Source organism: Crocuta crocuta, unplaced genomic scaffold, assembly GCF_008692635.1.
Source record: "Crocuta crocuta isolate KB4526 unplaced genomic scaffold, BGI_CrCroc_1.0 scaffold25, whole genome shotgun sequence".
Lineage (NCBI taxonomy): Eukaryota > Metazoa > Chordata > Mammalia > Carnivora > Hyaenidae > Crocuta > Crocuta crocuta.
In genome coordinates, this window is record NW_027532015.1 from 1,188,445 (window position 1) to 1,211,594 (window position 23,150).

General features: G+C 39.1%; 1 protein-coding gene across 2 annotated transcripts in view; it reads left to right on the forward strand.

Moving 5' to 3' along the window:
- The window catches only part of SYNE1 (spectrin repeat containing nuclear envelope protein 1), a 457,258-nt gene that overhangs the window by 378,512 nt on the left and 55,596 nt on the right, over nt 1-23,150 (forward strand). For both annotated transcript variants that reach the window (XM_077775982.1, XM_077775981.1), the window contains 5 exons: nt 645-839; nt 4,673-4,798; nt 7,742-7,897; nt 16,357-16,515; nt 19,322-19,488. In XM_077775982.1, the coding sequence (XP_077632108.1) occupies nt 645-839; nt 4,673-4,798; nt 7,742-7,897; nt 16,357-16,515; nt 19,322-19,488 (803 nt within the window). The remainder of the gene's footprint in view (nt 1-644; nt 840-4,672; nt 4,799-7,741; nt 7,898-16,356; nt 16,516-19,321; nt 19,489-23,150) is intronic.

The window sequence follows — 23,150 nt, forward strand, 5'->3', positions numbered from 1 at the left end:
GTTACATCTTCTTCTGCCTCTCTGTCACATGCATACTGCATTCCAGCCCCCTGAAAACTACATCCAGGGTCCTGAATCCATCATCTTTATCTCACATAGCAAATTTTCCCATCTTCATTTCTCTGTGTGGAGGATTGTTCTGACTGGCCCCTGGCCCTCCTCACACCAGGTCCTTCTTAATCTAGTCGTGTTCATAGGTCTCCACAACTCATGAAGCCTTTTCCCTTTGAAGAAGCCTCTCTTGCATCCACATGGGTTAGATATTTGAGCACTGGGCTTTCTTGGAATGGGTTGTTTGTATCAACAGACATCGCAATTGTTTTCTGCAGAAGAAATAAAAGGATCATAGTAAAACTTACAAAATGCATAGCAGTGTGTTCCCTATGCATCAGTCTCCTAGGAGAGTTTTCATATTGCATTGTGATTGTACTTAATTTGGGGACAGAAACTAAGCCTCTCCCTGCCGCATCCTCACTCGTGTGTATACATTGCCTCATTCACGCCCCGAGTACCCTCTCAATAAACGCTTGCTGGTTCAGGAGGCCATGCTAGTATAAAAATCTATAGGGTCATTTAAAACATCCTGGTAATGGGGAAATGGTGAAGACAAGAACGAGAAAGTAAAAAGCAGCGGTTCCTTTCAGTTCAAAGAAAAAGTGTTCCTGCGACAACAAGGCAGCTACATCCTGACGGTGGAGGCTGGCAAGCAGCTGCTGCTGTCGGCGGACAGCGGGGCCGAGGCCGCCCTGCAAGCTGAACTCACGGATATCCAGGAGAAGTGGAGATTGGCCAGCGGGCGTCTGGAGGAACAGAAGAAAAAGCTGGCCTTCTTGTTGAAAGTAAGTTGGTCTCTCTCCTCCTAGAGGCGTGATGCAGTTTAAAAAGCCACGCAAGCAGTGGAGCCATTTCCTCCTGTTGTTAGCGTTTCAACTCAGATAATGCAAAGGTCGCTAAGTCACGCCCTGCAGGTTTTTGATGCCCAGTGTCTTACTTAAGACTTTGTCCTGTCTCGCATGAACTGGAGAAGTTTCCTAATTTTCAGCACTTTGTCTTACAGAAAAATCCCCTTGCTAAGGAGTTTGAAGTCTTATAAGACTGTCCAAGCCATGAATTCTGATTAATAGTCGGTGCTAAGCCAAGAACCATGTGATGACTTTATGAATCCAAACAGGAATGCAAGGCGTAGATTCCACTCCCTGATCTAAGACTCTAAAGTGGTTTTTAAGATTGATATCATTTATTTTATAGCAAGAAAAACCTATCCAAGATACTCTTGATTTCATCTTAATTTATCCAAGCATGTTGCTATGAGATAAAATTCAGGAGGTATATGAACCCTTATTTGGATACAGAGAGCATACTGATCACACTGTAAGTTCAGGGAGACGTAGATTTATCCAGATCCGCCACAGTCCACTCTTCTCCCCCCTCACTTGCCCATACCATATACAACACATAATTATATACGCACTGGAAAAAGGGCATGGCCTTGACTCAGATAAATCCAAGTTAAAACCATAATAAACCAAATAACCTGGTTAACTCAACCTATCTAAGCCTCGGTTTCCTGCACAGGGCATTTTGAGGATTTAATGATATAATGAAAGTAAACCATGTGGCATGGTACCTGCACATTTGGTCATTCAATAAACTATGGTAATTATCATTGTTGGTATCATTATCATATCAAAAAGTGAACAGAGCTGAAGAGTAAAGTTTTGTATATGTTGATAATCACCAACACTTTAACAAAATTATCTATTAAATTTGGCCCGCCACTTTTTTGGATCACAGGTAATAACCAAAGTGAATGGAACACAATTTTTGCTTTTGCAATACTAAGTAGGCACACCCATCGGGTTTATTCTATTGAGTTTTATTTAATAACATATTACCTTCTGTGTCAGAAACACTCTGTCAAAAATACCACTGAACATTTGATTAAAGAACTATTATTTGCACACAGCATAATTCATCAGTAATACAATACGCCTGATTCTTTTTTCTTCTTTTTTGCTCTCAGGAAAGGATTAAAAACATTGTAACTCATTCTGTAGAGATCATGTTAATCCTATATTTTTCTTTATTTGCAATGTGATTTTTGGACGCATTCCCGAGACTTTAATAAGGCGGAATGGCTGAGTCACTGTATTTGCTTTTCTTGCCAATCTGTTTGTTGGTGTGTAAGATGTCCGCTTTGACAGATGATTGCATACCATGCCATCTTGTTATTCCCTTGTAATTCATGTAGCAAAAAGACTGGGTTATAGCTTCAGAATTTAAGCCATCCTTGGAAAGGGGAATCCTTATTCTTCTCTTGTTAAAGTTGATTTTATTTTATTTTTTAAGTTGATTTATTTTTAATCATCCATTAGGACCCATTTGCCTAAGAAGGAATTTATGAGGCTAAATTCTTTTTTTTTTTTTTTTAATAGTTTATTGTCAAATTAGTTTCCACATAACACTCAGTGCTAATGTTAATGTCATTTTCTTTCTTTTGGTGCGTCTTCACACCACAGCTATAATGCTTTCATGTTTGTAGCTCATGATTTAATGCTCTGAGTAAATATGACAGGAATATAGTGATTATATAATTCTATGGCCTATATGTTCACGTACTTCACTGTTGCCTCTTAGTTTTATTATGGAAAAATAAGAAACTGACCCTTTCTCTTTTAGATCAATGAACATTAATCGATAGCATGTGGATAGGTTTCAGGCTGTATGAGGAGGAAATTGAGAATGCTGCTCAATTTAGTGAGAAGATCTCACTATGCTTAGCAGTAATGAACTCACTGCAGCCTGGGAACACAGAGATACTTTAACGGAGGGGAATTGGAACAGATCTGTCCAAGACAGACAGTTTGTGTTTTTTTTTTTTTTTTTTTTTCTGGTAAATGGAAAGAGAGAATGTGGTTATGCACTCTAGGAAGTTCCCTGTAGGAATTTAAAAGTGAAATGAGAATCTTGGGCCAAATTCTCAGTCTGGTTAGAAACCAAAAGACCTTTTGGGTAGGGAGGCACTTTAGTCAGCACTTCTTAAGGAAGACAGGTGTGCTCATAGCACTTATGGGCCGCTGTGCTAAAAACAAAGCATCGGGAGACAAGATAGAAAGAGCCCAGACAGGAAAAGACTGGTGACAAAGGAAAAGATAATGTGAGGGAAGAGGTACCATGCTTAGTACTAAAAGTAAGTCTAGTTGTCTTCCTTTGGAGCTCAGTAATTTAAGTTGTGGGGAGTGGCCACTGGACATGGGGGTGGGAGGTACCACGAAGGGAGAGGCAGAAATGGGAGGTAGTAGGCAAAATTAAGGAGATTTGTTTAGATGAATTTAATTTGAGCTGTCTCTGAGACACCAGATAGGAGTTAACTTGTAGATCGAATGCTATGAAGAATCAAGGCTCCTCCATTATGGTTCCTTTAATAATTTTTTTTTCACTTTTTTTAATAAAGAAAGAAATACATGTGTCTGAAAAAAATTCAAGTAATAATTGAAGTATGTAGAATGAAAAATGAAATTCTCCCTATACCACCACGAGAAGTAACCACTGTTACCAGTTTGGTGTGTAATCATCTGAAATATAACCACATAATGTGTATTTTCTTTGTCACTCTGTACAGATCTACCGATCTACCCCACTGCACACTGCCACCCTCTACCACTTACCTTGCGATACTCTTCTTCAGAGCAGTCATTAGTATTTGACATACTAGATGTATATTTTTTAAGTTTTGCCTTATCTCTCTTCTTCCATTTACTGATTATTTCTGTTTTTATTTATTTTTTAATGTTTATTTTCGAGAAAGAGATAGAGTAGAAGTGGGGGAGAGGCAGAGAGAGAGGGAGACACAGAATCCAAAGCAGGCTCCAGGCTCCGAACTGTCAACACAGAGCCCAATGCAGGGCTTCGAACTCACGAACTGTGAGATCATGCCCTGAGCTGAAGTCGGACGCTTAACTGCCTGAGCCACCCAGGTGCCTCTGATTGTTTCTGTTTTATGTGTTATACTCAACCCTTTGTGACCTATGTTTAGCATGATCAAGGTAAAGGTGCACCAAATGCCAGCCTTTTGGAGTTGTGTGTTTCCACTTCTGTAACAGTTCAAATTGATGTGCCTCATACTAGTCATGCAATGAATTGAATCAGAGTCCAGGTTATATTATTTTTACGTTTCATCTCACTTTTCTTATTCAAACACATTTCATCCTGAAAGAGATTCCATATTTTTTTATCCTTTTTGGGCATTTGAGGTAGTGGAGACACATCATGGGTGGGCCTAGGAGAGGGGCAAAATACAATTATTATCTTAACCTCTGCAGATTGATTCAGGTTCAGAGAACATTTTTGAGTACCCGTGATATTCTGGGCATTTTATTTGGTACATTCACACCCACTGCTGCCTCTCACCCTCCAACAATCATCGAGTTTGTATGCCGATTTTCATAGGGAAAACTTAGGCATACGCATACTACCTGCTTACCATGACATAGAGTATGGGTAGAACTCGGCTCTCTTATGCTGCCTGCCTGAAAATGGATGCAGACTCCCTTGCATGTTATTCATCAGGGCGTCTTTAGTGTTCCTCTGGGATTAAGGACAGTGCTTGACTTTCGTTCCACTTTCCTAAAAGAAAAAAAAGCTATGAACTTTCTTTCTCCTCCCATTATAGGACTGGGAAAAATGTGAGAATGGAATCGCTGATTCTCTGGAGAAACTGCGAACCTTCAAAAAGAAACTGTCCCCACCCCTGCCAGATCACCACGAAGAGCTCCATGCAGAGCAGATGCGTTGCAAGGTGAATTACTGGACTGAGTTTTTAGCCGTCACCTACCTGTGTCCTTCGGCTGTAATGTTGCCTCTCAAAGCATAATTCTGTCAAACTGCTGTCGCCGTCTACATGTAGATGCAGGTTCCTAGGGTATTGCATTAGGGCAGGCAACTTGGGTGAAATCTGGTTGTTGATTTATTGCAGCTGACGAAATTATAAGGCTAGTTTGTGGATTTTCTTGAGAAAGTAAACAAACATGGAAGACACAGCATTAAAAGATATTTAAAAGCTGGGTCAAGGGCAATAAACACAGTCTTTTTATTTGAATACTGGCATATTTTATTCTTTTTTTATTCATTTATTTATTTATCTATTTATTTATTTATACAAATAGTTTATTGTCAAGTTGGTTTCCATATAACACAGTCTTTTTAAAGCATCTACACTGGGGAGTTGTTCCAGCAGAATAGTCTAGTTTACAGAAAGAAGAGCGAGGCTAAGCAGCCTGGAAATTCTGCAGACAGTGGCCCTCAAAGGAACAGCCTGACCTCCAGACTCTTCTATAAGGAAATTGGGAGCTGTGGGTAGCTGATCTCAGTCACTGCACAGAGACACACAGTCATTTAGTTACTCAGGGCCTTGACCACTTGAAGATCAAGATCAACATGTCAAGTCTCAGTTGGAAACAAATCAGGAGCTGATACAGACCACTCCCTGCATCATGAGCTCACAGAGACCAGTGTGATTTAGTGGCTGTAGGATTTGTTCCATTCATACTCATCTAGTCAAGTGAAGTGTTTGGATAGCAGTTCTCTGCTGAGCAATGTGCAGATGTAGTAAAAACTGCCTTTACAAATGCTTTTTCTCTCCCGAATAATACATGTCTTTGCATTCCTCAGTCATTTGCAAATTACTACTCTAGAGTAATACCGTTTAAAACTTCACACCTACTGAAATGATTTGGACTTTAAGCAGAAGTTCTCTGCTTCACTCTGGCTAAGAACTCATAAGCATTAAAGAAAGAATGATTTTTTTTTTAAAGTCTTAAAATCATGAAAAGTGTGGACATAAAAATTTTTCTTCAGTATTAAAATTTAAGGATAGTCTTTGAAACTTGAAAGAGGCAGATTTGGGAAAAATAAAAGTATATATTACATCATGGATGGCTGGTAAGGAAAATATTATCTTGAGATGCAAATTCAGAAGTATGCAAAGATGAAAACATTTGTAAATTTATAAGAAGTGATTAGGGGCACCTGGGTGGCTCAGTTGGTTAAGCGTCTGACTTCGGCTCAGGTCATGATCTCATGGTTTGTGGCTTCGACCCCTGCGTCGGGCTCTGTGCTGACAGCTAGCTCAGAGCCTGGAGCCTGCTTCACATTCTGTATCTCACTCTTTCTCTGACCTCACCCTGCTCACACTGTCCCTCTCTCTTTCTCTCTCTCAGAAATAAATAAAAACATTAAAATTTTTTAATAAAAAAAGTGATTAAAGAAAATTTTGATAAACATAAATGGGAATTGATTGGGCTCCTCCTATGTGCCAGTGATTATACCAATATTATCTCAGTTGTCATAAACACAAGCTTACAATGGCAGTCTGTTAGTTCCCTTTTACCGATGGGAAGACTGAGGCTTCTAGAAGTTTAGTAATGTCTTATAGTTGGTCAGTATCAGGGCTGCCTGAATCCAGAGGCTCTATTTTCACTACAGGCACTCATCTAATGGAGTCCCCGAGTGTGAAACAGTTGGTGTTTGGTGGTGGTTATGGTGGTGTTTCTTTTATAATCCTTACACCATATGTATGATGTTTGGGTTAGGGGCCAGAAATTGGCATTACAAGGGGAGAAATCTTTACATTGGCTTAACAGTTTAGTGTCTACAAATATAAGCAGAAATATTGTATATTTAATCCACCTGGATGGTTTGGTCTTTCAGCCAAATACTGTTACCATGGGACCTCATCTCCTAAAATACAGCAGTTACAAACACACCCTGCTATTAAGTTCAGAGAATAAAAGGGTGCATTTTGGTCCAGCTCTCTGCTACTCTTCCCCAAACCACCCGTAGCACCAAAACAAAGCAATTACCTGGAAAATTCAGACTAAAATCTTGTTTGCCTAAATTGCCTGAGAAGTTAGCCTCAAATAGTACCATTAATTGCCCTTGCCTTTGGAAACTTGTCTCCTGTGTGAAGAGACAAAAAGAGAGGGGAAAAGCCATGTGAAACACTCTATTTATCCACAAAATTGACTGGAATCAGAAAACATCAACAGCTGGCAAAAAGCAGGTTATACAAATTGCAAAACTGGTCATCAGTTTAAAGCAGGCAAAAACCAATGTCAACTCATCCAAATACTGTTTTACGGATTTGTTCTTAAATCATTCCCCAAAAGGACAGAGTACGTAATTGTCTTCAGTAACTTGAAGAAATCTATGTTCCTACAGGAAATGTATTTCTGTTATTTTCAGTTCAGTAATAAGAGCAACGGATCTTTTCAGCAACTACATTATTAAGTCTGTATTATGGAATGTAACAACTCAATAGTGTTTGAAAATGAAAGTTAACCTAGGAGTTGGTGCTTTGAAAATATTTTATTAACGTGGTCAGCAACTCAGGACAAAAATATAGGCCGGGTTAGCCATTCATGAAATCAATTTAAACGTAAAGAAGATCATGCAGTGATGAAACTCCAACGTAGAAAAGATGGACCAAAATGATCGATTAAATGGTAAATAGATCATAGAAAGATTCTGCAAGCAACCGGGGTTTTGTCAGTAGAACTTGGCCAAGTATCAGATTACATCAGAGCAAATAAAGTAGATACCAAGTGAGATGTTCAAATAGAATGGGATGGAAAGATCATTGTACCAAGGGGGGATTCCTAATACACTTCCGAAATTGCTGATAGATATCCATGGGTATTCACGTTTTCATTCGTTGGTTTTTTTTTTTTTTTTTTTAATCTAGGAGCTGGAAAGTGCAGCCGGGAACTGGACAGATGACTTGGCCCAGCTGACCTTGCTGAAGGACACCCTCTGTGCCTACATCAGCGTCGATGATATCTCTATCCTGGACGAACGCATGGAACTTCTGCAAAGGCAGTGGGAAGAGCTGTGCCACCAGGTAGGACAAAGTCTAGACTCTGCATTTGCTCAGTACGTTGGAAACCTGGAAGACAGCTTGGAGCCTCAGACGGCTTGACCCCCGTTTAGACCCATCCTGTAACTCAGAATTGACACAGAGGAAGAACACTGGGTTTTGTGAGACTATTTCAGACTAACACAATTAAATCTTAATATTATACTTGAAATGCATCTAAACTGGATGCTCTTGCTGTCCCTTTCACTGGTTGGCCTGACACTGTAAGAGAAAGACCAGTTTTTTGGTTCATGGATGTGGTCTTGGTAGGTAGACACTGGTGGTCTTTTTCTTAGTTGAAACATGTGAAAAAGCTTTCTTTTAATACCGTGGAGATGGCTTTATGTTTGGAAGTACAGTGGCTTGTTGATTTACCAGTCATTTCCTAGTAATTCATGTGTTTTGGTGTTTGTAGTCATACTGATTTGTACCTTCTTTGTGCGTAATACCTTAAAAGAGATCCCAGATTGGATTTTGATTTTGAAATGAAGGGAAAAGATTGGTGGAAAGGCAATGAGAAGGCATCAGATGCAAAGGAGAATAGCATAGATTAAAGGCCCACAAGTGAAGAACAGACTCTGACCGAGGGCTTTGAGACCATACCCTCTGGGAAGCGAAGAGTGTGTGTATAGTGTCCCTTCCTGCACCTGACTGCTCTGCTTGGCACATGATAGGCTGTGATGCATATTTGTTAAATGGATCAGTCGCATTAATTATTGTGAATTTCCCAAGCTAGAGTAGGTGCTCCTCCCATCAAGTTTACAACAGAGCAGAGAGGAGAATGAGTCCAGAAGAACTTGTACAGTGAAGAAGAAAACTGGTATAAACAAGTTAAAACAACATATAATGATGGAAGCAAACTAAAGGTGGTGTCGACTTCAGGGAATAAAGGAAATGCGTGTTGCAGTGGATAAATCTGAAGCTGAGTGCCAACATTGGGAGCAGAGGGGACAGATTGGTGTGGAGGGAGCAAGCAGATGGGTTGCATCGGTCGCAGCATGAATAAATGTCCAGGTGTGGAGTACAGAGCACCTGGCTGGGGAGAAGCAAGTGTTGGATGGATGAGGAAGGGGCTTTTGACAAGGGTCTCTTCATGCTTACCCAGTTTCAGGCCGCCTGTGCTATCCTAGAGATCTCTTCTCCCCACCTTTTCTGACTTTAAAGATGCTTTTCTTCATGCTTCAGGAAACATTAAATAGAGTTTAAGAGGCTCACAGCCTCCTGATTCATTTGACATCAACAAGAAATTTGTTGTTAGGTAAATTTCTCTCTATGTTTAGATTAAAACCGAGATACTTTTCAAACCATGAGCCAAAGGGGAAACTCTGGAGCACACTTTGTAAATGTGTGAATAATTTCCCATGAATATATACTTTTAAAAGGAAGGAATATAAAAGATGATGTTAAACATGTTAGTGATTTGAGTTCAAAATTAATTTAGCCATTTTTTACAGAGCTTCATAGTCTTAGTGAACACAATGAGACACTTACATGAACGTGATAATGCTAATCACAATACTATATTCTCCTCTGAATTATTCAACCCAAAATCAATACATTACTATCCAGTAAATTATCATATAATGGTCTAATGGAAGGACTTTATCATGGCATAGCATATAAGTGAACGATAATTTGGTGGGTACAAATAATGGAAAAATGATCACAGCAATGTTCAATTACTTTTATGAGCCTTATTTATTTGTTTTTCTTAAGATTGAGAAAACTCTAGCACTACTCCCTGACTCAATACTTTTCAGCATATCTGTGGAGTTAATTACACTGTAGCTACTTCTCTGGATAATTGATGTCTGCAGAGACTTCAGAGAGAGAACACTTGAGATTTTGGCTTCCATTCCCTTCCCAAACCTGCCATGAGCTGCCCTACATCAAGACCTTGCTCAGGCCATTCTTCCTGTCAAGACTGACCTTTCCTTCTCTTCTCCTTTTAACCCATCTTTTTTCAAATTCCACAACCCCTATGATGCCATTGTTTGAGATCCTAAGACCTCAGTATTTTTCTATTCCTCTGAACTCCCATTTCTCTTTTGCCCAAACCATCATGTGACAGTGAATTGTTTCTCTCTTCTCTTCTTCTTTTTTTTTAAATGTTTGTGACTTCATTTCAAGACTATGAGGCCCTTAAGAATTAAGACAATTTCTTTTTACCTCCAGTGCCTAGAACAGCGAAGTGTTCATAGGTACTGTTAATTAAGACAAGATTTGGGTATTTGTTTTATGTCATTATATGTATGTTCTTCTAAATGTAAAATAATGGCAAAGTCTCTGAATGCTTTGGAAGTTAAGATTATGATTATGCAATATTTTTTGATTTAGGAAAACTGGTACGCTTTAAAAATGCCATGAGGCACAAAAGGCATAAACTTCTAGTTATGAGATGAATTAGTTCTGGGGATCTAATGTACAACATGGTGACTATAGTTAACAAGATTGTATTATATGTTTGAAAGTTGCTAAGAGAATAGGTTTTTTAATTAATTAATTAATTTGTTTATTTAAAATTTTATTTGTATTTTAAAGTTTATCTTGAGGGGCGCCTGGGTGGCTTAGTCGGTTAAGCATCCAACTTTCGCTTAGGTCATGATCTCGCGGTTCGTGGGTTCGGGCCCCACGTCGGGCTCTGTACTGACTGTCAGCTCAGAGCCTGAAGCCTATTTCAGAGTCTGTATCTCCCTCTCTCTCTGACCCTCCCCTGTCACGCTGTCTCTCTCTCTCCTAGAAATAAAAAATATATATAATATTTAAAATAAAAGTTTATTTTGAGAGAGAGAGAGAGCACATGTGCCCACTTGAGTGGGGGCAGGGCACAGAGAATGGGATAGAGAATCCCAGGCTGGACCCGCATTATCAGCGTGGAGCCCAAAGAGGGGTTTGAACCCACAAACCATGAGATCATGACCTGAGCTGAAACCAAGAGTCGAGTGCTTAACCGACTGAGCCACCCAGGCACCCCAACTTTTTATTTATTTTTTAAATTTAATATTTTTAAATTTCAAATTTAATGCAATGTACAATGTTATATTAGCGTCAGGTATGCGTATAGTGAGTGATTCAATACAGTTACTCAGTGCTTGTCAATATAAGTATACCCTTAATCCCCTTCACCTAGTTCACCCCTCCCCTACCCGCCTCCCCTCTAGCAACCACCAGTTTGTTCTCTATTTTAAGAGTCTTTTGTTTGTTTCTTTTTAATTTGTTCATTTTTTTGTTTCTTAAATTCCACATGAGTGAAATCATACGGTATCTGTCTTTCTCTGACTTATTTCACTCAGCATTACAGCCTCTAGATCTATCCATGTGGCTGCAAACGGCAAGCTTTCATTTTGTTTTATGGCTGAGTAATATCTTAAATGCTCTGACAAAATACACAAAAATAGTAATCATGCGAGATAATGGATGTGTTAAGTAATCTTGAGGTAATCATTTCACAATGTCACTGTATATCAAAGCACCGCATTGTACACCTTGCACTTACACAGTATTGTAATTCAATTATAATTCAATAAAGCTGGAAAGAGAAAAAAGGGGACAAAAATTTATGTTTAAGATTGCTCACCAAACTTAGATATATCTAGGCAACAGTCTGTTCGGAAATACATTTTGAAGGCTGCCATTGAAGAGATTATTACATTGCACCTGTGATGGACTAAGACCTAAGTAAAAAAAGAGGAAGCGGATTGAATAGTGTTTCTAGAAACTTTCTAAATTGCATGTCTTAAGGCATGAAAGTAAAGCATACTGATCTGACTGACTTCAATCTAAAAAGAATTTTTTTTTAATGTTTTATTTCTGAGAGAGAGAGAGAGAGAGGCAGTGTGAGCAGAGGAGGGTCAGAGAGAGAGGGAGACACAGAATCTGAAACAGGCTCTAGGCTCTGAGCTGTCAACACAGAGTCTGACGCAGGGCTCGAACCCACAGACCGTGAGATCATGACCTGAGCCGAAGTCAGATGCTTAACCGACTGAGCGACCCAGGCGCCCCTAAAAAGAATGTTTTAAACCAGCGAGATTTTATGCACAGGTAGCCATACCAGAGGTGCCAGGCTGTAACTGTAAGTAAGAATATAAATTAGTTACGAGTCCTTGAGTGAGTGTTTCCGGAGTACTTCTGTCAAGTACGAAACCACAAAAGGAAATGAGCTTGGGGCTGTGTCTCATTTTAAACATTAAAAACTTGAGTTAAACATGGCATTATCCTGCTGTTAAAGAGCAAGTCGTGAGTTCGTGTTCCAATGGAAGCAGTTGATGAGAAGGCAGGAGTGATTGGGGCTGCTGATGAGAGAGAGGAAGATATGCTGTAAGTAAGTGTTTCAGGGGAGAGTTCATGTGCAAAAGTAAAAGACTCCCCAAATGGTTTGCTGTGCCAGCGTACAGCCTTAGCTCCTATTGGTCTTGACTCCTGTTTTGGTGTGTAGATCTGTGCGTAAATCTAGTTGAGATATAAATATATCCCCATTGTAATTGCTTGGTGTTTCTCAAATCGTCATGGTAAAAATATTTGAAGTAGAAAAGGATGTATTTCCTGTTCAGCTGCCTCACGCTCAGGAGGTTTTGGCCGGTACTTGCCAGCTGTTGGCAATGCAGTGTGTGTGTGCCCTTGAGAAGACAGAAATATGTGCTAAACTGATAACGAACTTGAGGCTTTCAGCTGAACCCAGAGAAAGAGAGGGTAATGTTCACCTAGCCTGTAGCCTAAATATCAGTTTTACAAACCAAAAGGGAACCACTGTTTCCATTTTGAATTTAAATCTTTTGAAACGCTTTCCGTATCGTGTTGCACCCAGTGCTTGTCTTCTACCTGTTTCTTTCCTCTGTTGCTGTCACGTAAGCAAATGAAAGCAGTGCTTTCATGGTGTGTGAGAAACACTAGAGCTTCTCAGTTGGAGGTATTGAATACACAAGGGTCAAGGAAAAAAAAATATTAAAAATCCAAATGATGCCTTGTAGTAGTAGTAGTCATAGTAATAGCAGCAGCAGCAGCAGCAGCAGCAGCAGTAGTAGTAGTAGTAGTAGTATATTAAAGGCCAGCTTTTGTTAAATCTTTAGTATGTACCAGTGACCTTCTTTTTTTTTTATTTTTTAAAAAAAAATTTTTTTTTAATGTTTTATTTATTTCTAGGAGAGAGAGAGAGACAGCGTGAGCAGGGGAGGGTCAGAGAGAGAGGGAGTCACAGACTGAAACAGACTCCAGGCTCTGAGCTGTCAGTCAGCACAGAGCCCAACACGGGGCTCGAACCCACGAACCGCGAGATCATGACCTAAGCGAAAGTCAGATGCTTAACCGACTAAGCCACCCAGGCACCCCTGTACCAGTGACCTTCTTAAATTGTTTTCTTGTTTGTATTCTATTGTGAGCCTACTGTATAACAGGACATATATCAATGCTTGACGCATAGTAGACACATGTTTACTGCAAACAATAAACATTTGCTTAATGAAATTTGGAACAGATGAAAAATTCATTTACATGAATGAATGTAGGAGGTGAGGCTTAGAGAAGACGAGTAGCCGTCCCCTGGTCATATCCTTAGTAAGTGGTAGAGATTGTTTTTTGAATCTCAGCTGCCTCTGGATATTTGATCATAGTGTTATATCGCAGCCTGTGTCAAAGACATAAGCTTTGCTGGCTCTGTCTCATACGGACTACAAACAAATGCCTCAAATTTGTCTAACCTTCATTCTTCTTCTCTCTGGAATGGGGATTAAAAAACCTACCTCTCAAAATATTCTATGATGTGGTGATCTTCCTTGTAGATGTTGAGAAAAGCCCTGGAATTCATCCTTGCTCAGGGCCAAGATTTAGGGGAAGAGGAAAGGAGGAGCTACATAATAGCAAGACCTATTAATCTTGAGTCTGAAGGGCAGGGGTTTTGCCCTTTCCTTAGAAAACAGTTGCTTTGGGGTGGTCCCTATTATAGAAATATCGTTTCAGTTTGGGCATCATTTGAACCAGAATTTTAATGACCAGCCACACTCTTGACTCTGATGCCCTGTGAATGAGAGGGAACTCTCCTATTCACCAGAAAATTCTAAATCTTAGCATTCCAGCAGAAAATCGGAACCCACTTTGCTGTCAGAGTTTGAGAGGGAAGGGATGCTAGAAGGATCATGCACTTAGCTGCAGCACTGTCTTGATATAGCTTATTGTAGGTGAAGTTTGTCTCTAAAACTTTTTAACCTGACTTTCGTTAGACTTTTCCATTCCTTCCAGTGAATTTACTCTAAGTAAATTAATTTGTCTCTGACTGTTCTATATTTCTCTGCCTCCAAGAAAACAATCATAAACTGACCTATACTCTTGGGGAAATACTCAGGGAATTTATCAATGTCACCCCACTCAGAGAATTTTTTTTTTTAATTTAGAAGCTCATAATTAATTCAAAGGACCGAATTTGCAAAGACTGACATTTCAGAAACGATGTTGGGTTATGGGGCCCCGTGTCAGGAGCTCACTCTGACGAGGGCCAGCCCTAGCACAGGGAACCTGGTCTTAAAGCCTAATTGTTTTCTTAGATGTAGAAGCTTAGACATTTTGGGTTGTGTGGGACCTTGACTCTTACTTGTCTAACCATTAACAGAGCCAACCACACGGAGAATTGCCAACTAGGAAGTATACAGCACCTCAGAAAGTATTTTGATTTTGGTTTTTTAAAAGGAAATGGTTTGAAAGTATATCACAAAGTGAAATGAGTTGATGGATAGAGGAATATATTTATTAAAGCAAAATGGAGCAAAATGTTAACAATTTGGGAGTCAACAATAGGGAGCAAAGTATGGGTATTTACCATTATTCCTCTTTCAACTTGTCTGTATGCCCAATGTTTTCCATAATAAAATGTTGGTAGAAAACAAGAAAATTTAGAGGTAGGTGCTTAATGTAATGGGATGACTGATAGAACATTGAGCATTATCAGCATGAGTGTGTAGAACATCCATAAAGAAAGATCATCTCATTGCCACTCAAATCACCTTATATTTTGGTAACATGTAGTGTAGCCTAACTAAAAATATTCCTTACGATCTTAACCAGCACTGCAAAAACAACAGTAGTACGAGGTCATAAAATTTTTAAATTCTGGAAGGGATCACTCTAGACCTACAGATAAGGAATGGTCCCTTGTGTCTCTAATGCATAAAGAGCTGTTATGACCCAATCCTAAAAAAAAAAAAAAAAAAACAGCCCAATTCAAAAATGGGCAAAGGATTTGACTAGATAGTTCTCTAAAGAAGATACACAAATGGCCAAGACATGTGAAAAGACTTTCAACATCATTAGCCATCAGAGAAATGCAGATCCAAACCGCAGTGAGATACCACTTCACATCCACTGGGATGACCAAAATCAAAAAAACCAGTTAATAACAAGTGTTGGTGAGGGTGTAGAGAAATGAGCAAGCACCCTATTGCTGGTGGGAATGTACACTGGCACAGCCACTTTGGTAGACTGTCTGCAGCATCACCAGGTAACCTGGCAATTCCACTGCTAGGTATATACCCCAAAGGCAACTAAACATGTATCCCCACACAGGCATACAATAGCAGCATTACTCATAACAGCCGAGAAGTAGAAACAGCCCAAACGTCCATCAGCAGTTGAGTTGGCGAATAAAATGTTGTCTCTCCATACAATGGAATATATTCAATAATTAAAAGGAATGAAGCACTGACCCGTGGTACAACCTAGATGACCTTTAAAAACATTATGCTAGCAAAATTGTATGGTACGTGAATTAAATCTCAATAAAGCCGTTATGAAAAGAAAGAAGGAAGAGACACAAAGGTAAATAAATTAAAAAGAAAGCAGGAGGAAAGTAAGAGAACTTGTCGAAAGTGAAAGGATTGGTATAGAGCTGAGCCACGAGAGATCTGTCCTCCACTTCCGGCCACTGTGTCTGATTGTTCCAACCTCTCCAGATACCTGAGATTCAGTTCTTGCTTCCTTCTTTCTTTTCTCCCTTCTTTTTTTCCATTTCCATTTTCTTCCTTATTATTTTCTTTCCTTTTCCCTTCTTTTATCCTTCTTTCCTTTTTTCCTCTTTCCTTCCTTCTTTTCCTATCCCTTCCTCTCTTTCCCGTTTCTTCTCTTGCAGTAAAAGTACTTTAATGATGCTGTAGAATATCTGCGTGGAACCAATCACAGTGTGGAAGTGGATTGTTCAGAACCTTTAGTGAGTGAATGTGCATGCAATGCTTCAGGAGGGAAGTACAGGGCTGGATGCCTCCCCCTGGCATTTAACAACAGGTTCTTGTGACAACTTGCTGGAGATTCGCTCCTGGGACTGTGTCCCAGGAAACAGTGACCTAAAGAAATGCACAGCTATCGCTTTTTCCAGTCCATCCAACTGACTTGATTGGCTTTTTTCCTCAGGGTACAGGCTCTGATCTGATTCTGCCTTTACATTGTCTCCCGTTTAAACTTTTCAGCTCTCCTTACGGCGGCAGCAAGTGAGTGAGAGATTGAATGAATGGGCAGTCTTCAGTGAAAAGAACAAGGAGCTTTGCGAATGGCTGACCCAGATGGAAAGCAAAGTTTCTCAAAATGGAGACATTCTCATTGAAGAAATGATAGAGAAGCTCAAGAAGGTACAGGATGTGGGGCTACATATGTTTTCACTCTTCATGATGCTTAGTGTAATTTTAATAGGTATAAAAACATGGTCTTACTCATTATTAAATTACTTTTGTTGTAAAAGGAGCACTATATTTTTTTAAATTTTTTTGTTTGTTTTTTATTTATTTTTGAGACAGAGCACGAGTGGGGTTGGGGCAGAGAGAGAGGGAGACACAGAATCTGAAACAGGCTCCAGGCTCTGAGCTGTCAGCACAGAACCCAGTGTGGAGCTCGAACCAACCCGTGAGATCATGACCTGAGCCAAAGTCAGACACTTAACCGACTGAGCCACCCACGTGCCCCAAAGGAACACTATATTTTAAACGTTTGATCTTCTTAATATGAAACTTGCATGGAAAGGCCTCTTTCACATACAAAATACATGGATGCGATGAAGTAAATTATCTGCTTAGAGACCAATGTTCAACAACTTTTGGTCTTAGCTACCCGTTCAGAAGGAATCATTTATGTATATTAGTTTTGTGGTTTTGTTTTTGTTTTTAAAGAGGTAAAAATCACTAGAGAGAAACTAAAAGAAAAAAATTCTCATGGCTAATTAAACTGACATTTTCTCTGTAAAACCTAATTTATAGACAGTTATAAGAGTTAAGACTTGCTGGGAATTTTGCCTCCTATTATTTTCAAGTTGTGTATGACTTAAATTATTCTAAACATTTGTGTGGCTCCAGAACCTTTTTCGTGTCAATGTAGGGCTGATCCAATTTATTAACATTTAGAAATGTTTTTGATGATGTCAGCGGTGCTTTCACATTATTTTTGGACAATGAGCCATTTTTATTTTCATTTGCTTTATGTTCCTTGTTAGCACATATCACTGCCTGGTTTACAGTGTACTTTCCCTGTGTACTTGTTTGTTACCCCTGTACAGTGGAAGCCCCACTGCACTGTAAGCTTTGCTGGAAGTGTCTTTGTCTATTTTGTTCATCGGTGCATCATCTCCTGACCCCAAGCAATGCCTGCCTTCTCATAAATCTCAGTCACTATTGAATAAATGAATCCGAGCCTCATTCATTCTAAAATAAATGTAAATAGTAGGAAAAATATCTTTACGCACTCATATACACATAAAGAGAAAAAAAACCCTACTGTGTGAGCATGCAATATTAATAACCATATTATGGGCTTCCACTTAAAATACAAAATTCTAGCGATAAACATTAGTATATTTGATATTGTAAACCTTTAAAATGTGGACTAAGATAATACAGATTTCATTTCACTATCTGCCCATACCGTTGCCCTTTGATAGTTTCCGGATACCAAAAAATGCTCTTCTAGACATAATTAATGTACTATAGTTATTATAATGAAGTTTGCTACAGAGTAAATTCTGGTTAAGTGTGTATTTATAGTCTCGTTGATTTTCTTCATGAAATTTAAGAAGGCGTATGTTGGGGGTGCGGGAAAAACTATCTCTTGAACAAAATACAACCACACTTTAAAATTTAGAAAAACGTTCGTTTTGTTATGCTATCTGGCAGAATGTCAGAAATAATCTTTAAAATATGAACTATACTCTTCTTGTATAAAACGAGTTAAGGGATTTAAAAAGAAGTCTCTATGAGCTTGCCTCTTGTGTCAGTGCCTCCGGGTTTTGATCGCAGAATCCCACGGTGTTGAAGTCACATAAAATGGAGGACAGGTGCGGTGGGGTGCAGGGCCGAAAGAGAGCACTTGACACTGAGATAGAATAAAATTGCACTGGCTTCTCCCATTTATTTGGGGCCTTCTTGCTTCAGTAACTGACTTGAGAGGCTTGCCCTATTTCCACACTAACTGTAGGCAAGAGAAAGTATATCCATGGCCCTGTAATACCTATTGTTGTATATTATTTTGCTGAGTTAACATTTGCTGCATGAAGGGTTTAACCCCAAAATGAAAAAGGTGATTCTAAAGATTGGCTCATGTCACTGTGACGAGAGCAAAGGGACCATTGGTCAGGCGGTTAGGGTTGGAGAGGACAAGAGATGTCCACTCGTCATCACTTAAGCCATACCATTCAGCAGACTTTCTCTTGCACATGGAGCCGGTGTTTCCTTCTCCAAAACAGTCCTTAAGAGAAATGAGTACAGAAACTGGGTAAATGAAGAAGGTTTGAGACCCAACGAACCTCTAAGATTAATGGTTTTTATTCTTGTGAGTTAATTTGCCTTTGATTTATGTGTTGTAAAATATTGACATTATATAGAGGATAGCTCTTTCAAATGAAGGTATTAATTCTTAAAATAATCTGCACAAATAATTGACGAAAATACATAAATGCATTTACATATATACATATATGTCAGTTGCACATATATAATTGTGCATGCACGCCCACACACACACACACACACACACGTATCTTCTAAGCCTCTTAGCAACTATTTGTATGAGGATTGATTCTAAATATAACACCAGGTTGGTGATTACAACAATAAGATATAATTTCCTGGCATTAAAATCTTTCAGGTTTTGTCTTTTATATCTATGTATATACTGTTACTGATTTTTTTAATGCCCATTTTAAGTAAACCAAAGCATCTCCAGCCTCTTTAAAAACATCTGTAGGAAAATTCAATCTAGAGTCTACGTACATACTGAAAATAATAGGTACCATTAATGCTTGTGTACATGGACTGATAATCACACAGTATTCTTCCTGCCCAAACTATTTCCAAGCAGTAGAAAACTGTAATTATCATGTTTCTAGTAGAGCCAGCCTGAATGCATAAAGAATATGATTTCTGACCTCTGTGATTGCTATTTATTATGCAGGATTATCAAGAGGAAATTGCCATTGCCCAAGAGAACAAAATACAGCTCCAGCAAATGGGAGAACGACTCGCTAGAGCCAGCCATGAAAGCAAAGCCTCTGAAATTGAGTACAAGCTTGGGAAGGTCAATGACCGCTGGCAGCATCTGCTGGATCTCATGGCAGCCAGGTAAAAAGGATGCTGGTCGAGAGGACACACATATGCAGGATTTTAACGCATTCGGTCCACCTTTCATTGCAGCTCAAGATAATCCAGTGAACCTCTTTCTCTGTTCTTTATCCCCACCATTTTAGCATAGGCTTTTCTCATAAATGTCACTTTCCTCAACTTTGAAATTCGCCTTCTCATTTAATAAATTCAATGATGTTCGCACTTAGCTTAAAGAGAGAAAGTCCCGGGGTGCCTGGGTGGATCAGTCAGTCATGGATCAGTCATGACTTCGGCTCAGGTCATGATCTCATGGTTCGTGGGTTCACCCCATGTCAGGCTCTGTGCTGGCAGCTAGCTCAGAGCCTGGAGCCTGCTTCGGATTCTGTATCTCCCTCTCTCTCTGACACTCCCCTGCTCATGCTGCCTCTCTCTCTTAGAAATAAATAAAACATTAAAAAAAGAGAGAAAGTAAAAAAAAAAAAAAAACATTCTCTAAAGGAAAATTCTGTATTTCAGAGCTTTGTGGGTATTTAACCTTCTATGAGGAAGGAAGTAAAACTGCTGACCAGTGTCCACAGAGGGCATTTTTGTCTGCAACAGGAAAACTTTATGTATATAAATTATATATGTATATATATTCACATTCCTACCATGTTTCTAATTAGCAAAATGTGGGAATAAAGCTAATTATTGCCACTCTGCTTCATTGTAAAAATAATCTGCTGCATTATTATATTTTTGTGTTTAGGTTTAATAACTGAAGTATCTGCCTTGTATCTGGGAAGAATATTATATTCAGCTTCTGTTGCAGAAGGACAGGGTGAGGAAAAGAGATAAAAGTAAAGAAATTAAAATGGATAAGGGTCCTTATTAGCAATATAAAAGTCTGATATAATTAATGAGGCACTGTGTTATTTGATGTAAAGGGAATGACCAAGTAAATCCTTTACTTGAGGTGAACTTGGCTTCATGTTGGAATGTAGATTCCACGTGGACAGACATCTCTGTCCGTTCTGTCCACTATGTGTCATGACCAAGAACAGTGCCTCAGTTTGGGCTCTATAAATGTTTGAGTGAATGAATGAATGAATGAATACTTGAATATTTGAATGGGTATTCTTTTTTATGGCAGTTCAGAGACTTCGAATATTACACATGCTTCTGATTCACAGCTATTGTGGAGGTAACCAACAATGTGCTTTTTAAAATTTGAATTTGGACATGAAATAGTGCCTTTTGAATACCGTGTGCCCACACAAATTGCATATGGTCATGGCAATTACATATGTTGATTTTGAAAACAACTAGCACATTTTTTTCACAGAGGGAGTTTTATCCAAGAGAAGCGAATTTATACAAAGATGAGATTATAATTTATGTTAGCAATAATGAAACAAAAACAGAATCAATGTTTATCAATTTTTAAAATGTTTAACACCACCACTCTCATAGCTACTGTTTACTGAACCCTTAATTTGTGCCAGTGACCACGCTATAGGTTCATATGTCTCTACCACCCATGCTTTGGAGACTATATTATCCTGTCTGGCAGACTTATGACTTCCTTGTCCCTGCTCTAAAGAATGCAATTAAAAAGAAATTAGATTCTGTTATTTATTTCAACGATCCCATTTCACAGTCCTTTGTAAAGTGCTGACATCAGCTCTGAGGTATTTCGAGGCTGCAAAGACAGAGGTCCCTTTCCTTGAGAAGTTCATGGTGGGCGTAGAGACATGCAAGGAAATCAAGTAAAGTGATGAGCTAAATGCCCTGGTAAAGGTGTTACAGGGAAATGGAAACGTATGGTTTAGCTCGACTACTCCTCGTATTTCAGCATATGTAGGCTTTAGAACCCTTGCTATGGTTAGCTTCACTTCTCAGTCCATGATAATGAAATCTTATTTCAGAAGGATGGACCGAAGCTCTTTATTCTATAAATACCCTTCTTAGGGAAGCCACCCAGTTGATAAACATCCCTGGATTTTTTTTTTGGTTAGATTATGACTCATGGGTTAGCTTACATTTTTCCATGTAATCCAGTTAAACTAGTTAACGTTCCTTTCTAATCTTTAGTGGCTCAGTGGTATAGAATATGAGAGATACACTATGTTAAAGATGTTTTAGATTGAATGTAATATAATTTAATGATAAGCAGCTAGTTTAGTATATGCCCAGCTGTTCGCCAACATTACATCAAAGGAGGTAGATGATTTCTCCTCAAAGTCGTGTTTATTTATAACTTTTCTGTGTTCAAGTGAGGATTTTCTAGGTGTTATTTATTCTTCCAGAAATACAGTAGTAAACTTGAATCAATTAAATATTTATAGGATATACATGCTTTATACTACAGTCGCTAAAACTTCCCCTAAGTCTTCCCATACACAGATGCAGTTCTTACAGGAGATTCTGTCAATATGCTGTCCATTTCTTATTGCCTCCTTCCAAAGTATACCTGATGATGTGCTGACCATTCATTTGCTCTAGAGTTTAATCCACACTGGATTCATAGTCTCCTTGATGCCTCTCCTAAATGACACTTGGCCATCACATTGTCTTTCCATTTCCTTGTTTATCCGAGCTTCAGGAGTACACAGACCAGCTGATCGTTCCCTACACCCATCCTCAACTATGACCGGGCAGCTCAAATATCAAGTTTCCATGGTTCAGTCTCATTCACCACTCTTCCCTCTTCCAACTTTTTTTTTTTCCAACACTGATTCATTAATGCAGAACACAACTTGGTTGTGCCTTTTGATATTTCCATGCTGTTTTGGTGCTCTTGTGGGAATGGAGAGATTACTTCTGAAGATCATATTTTCAGGCGAATAGCTTTCTGGCTAACACAAACAGGAAAAAGAAAAGAAAGAAGATCCGCTGCTAATAAACCTGTTGCATGCAGACAGAATGCATGACTTTGAGTCAACTTCCTGTCACTAGTGGATTAGCTTAGACCATTCTGAGTACAAATAAATGTGTTTTGCTTTGAATTTTTAAACTTTCACTAAGAATTGTCTGCTTTTTAGGGCAACAAAATTTAGTTATTTTTAGGTCTTAGTGGATAGTGGTTTAGTATCCTCTCCATAGTTTCCAGACCTACTCAGTTTAATGTAGCAGTCACTAGCTAGCTACCTGTGGGGGTCTTTAAATTAACTGAAATGGGATACAATTATGGCTTAATTTTAATTATAGTCAGTTGTACTAGTCATATTTCCAAAGCTCATTAGCCATATGAAGATAATGGCTACCGTATGGGGAACTGCAGATACAGAACATTTTCTTCAACCCAGAAAGTTCTGTTGGTCAACATCAGCCATGACAACTGGCCAAAGCATTTCTGAGCCCTTGGCTTTCGTAAGAGTCACCATAAGAGGGGCACCTGAGTAGCTCAGTCAGTGGAGTGTGCGACTCTTGATTTTGGCTCATGTCATGATCTCATGGTTCATGGGATTGAGCCCAGTGTGGGATCATGGGATCAAGCCCCTCCATACTGACAGTGCAGAGCCTGCTTGGGATTCTCTCACCTTCTCTCTCTGTCCCTCCCCCTCTCACATGCTCCTTCAAAATAAACAAATGAACTTTAAGTAAAAAGAGTCAGCATAAGAAACAGTCATTGACATATTTATCATTTCTGTAAAACTGTCTGCCAGGATTCCGGCTCTCATTTTGTCAGTGAACTCTGT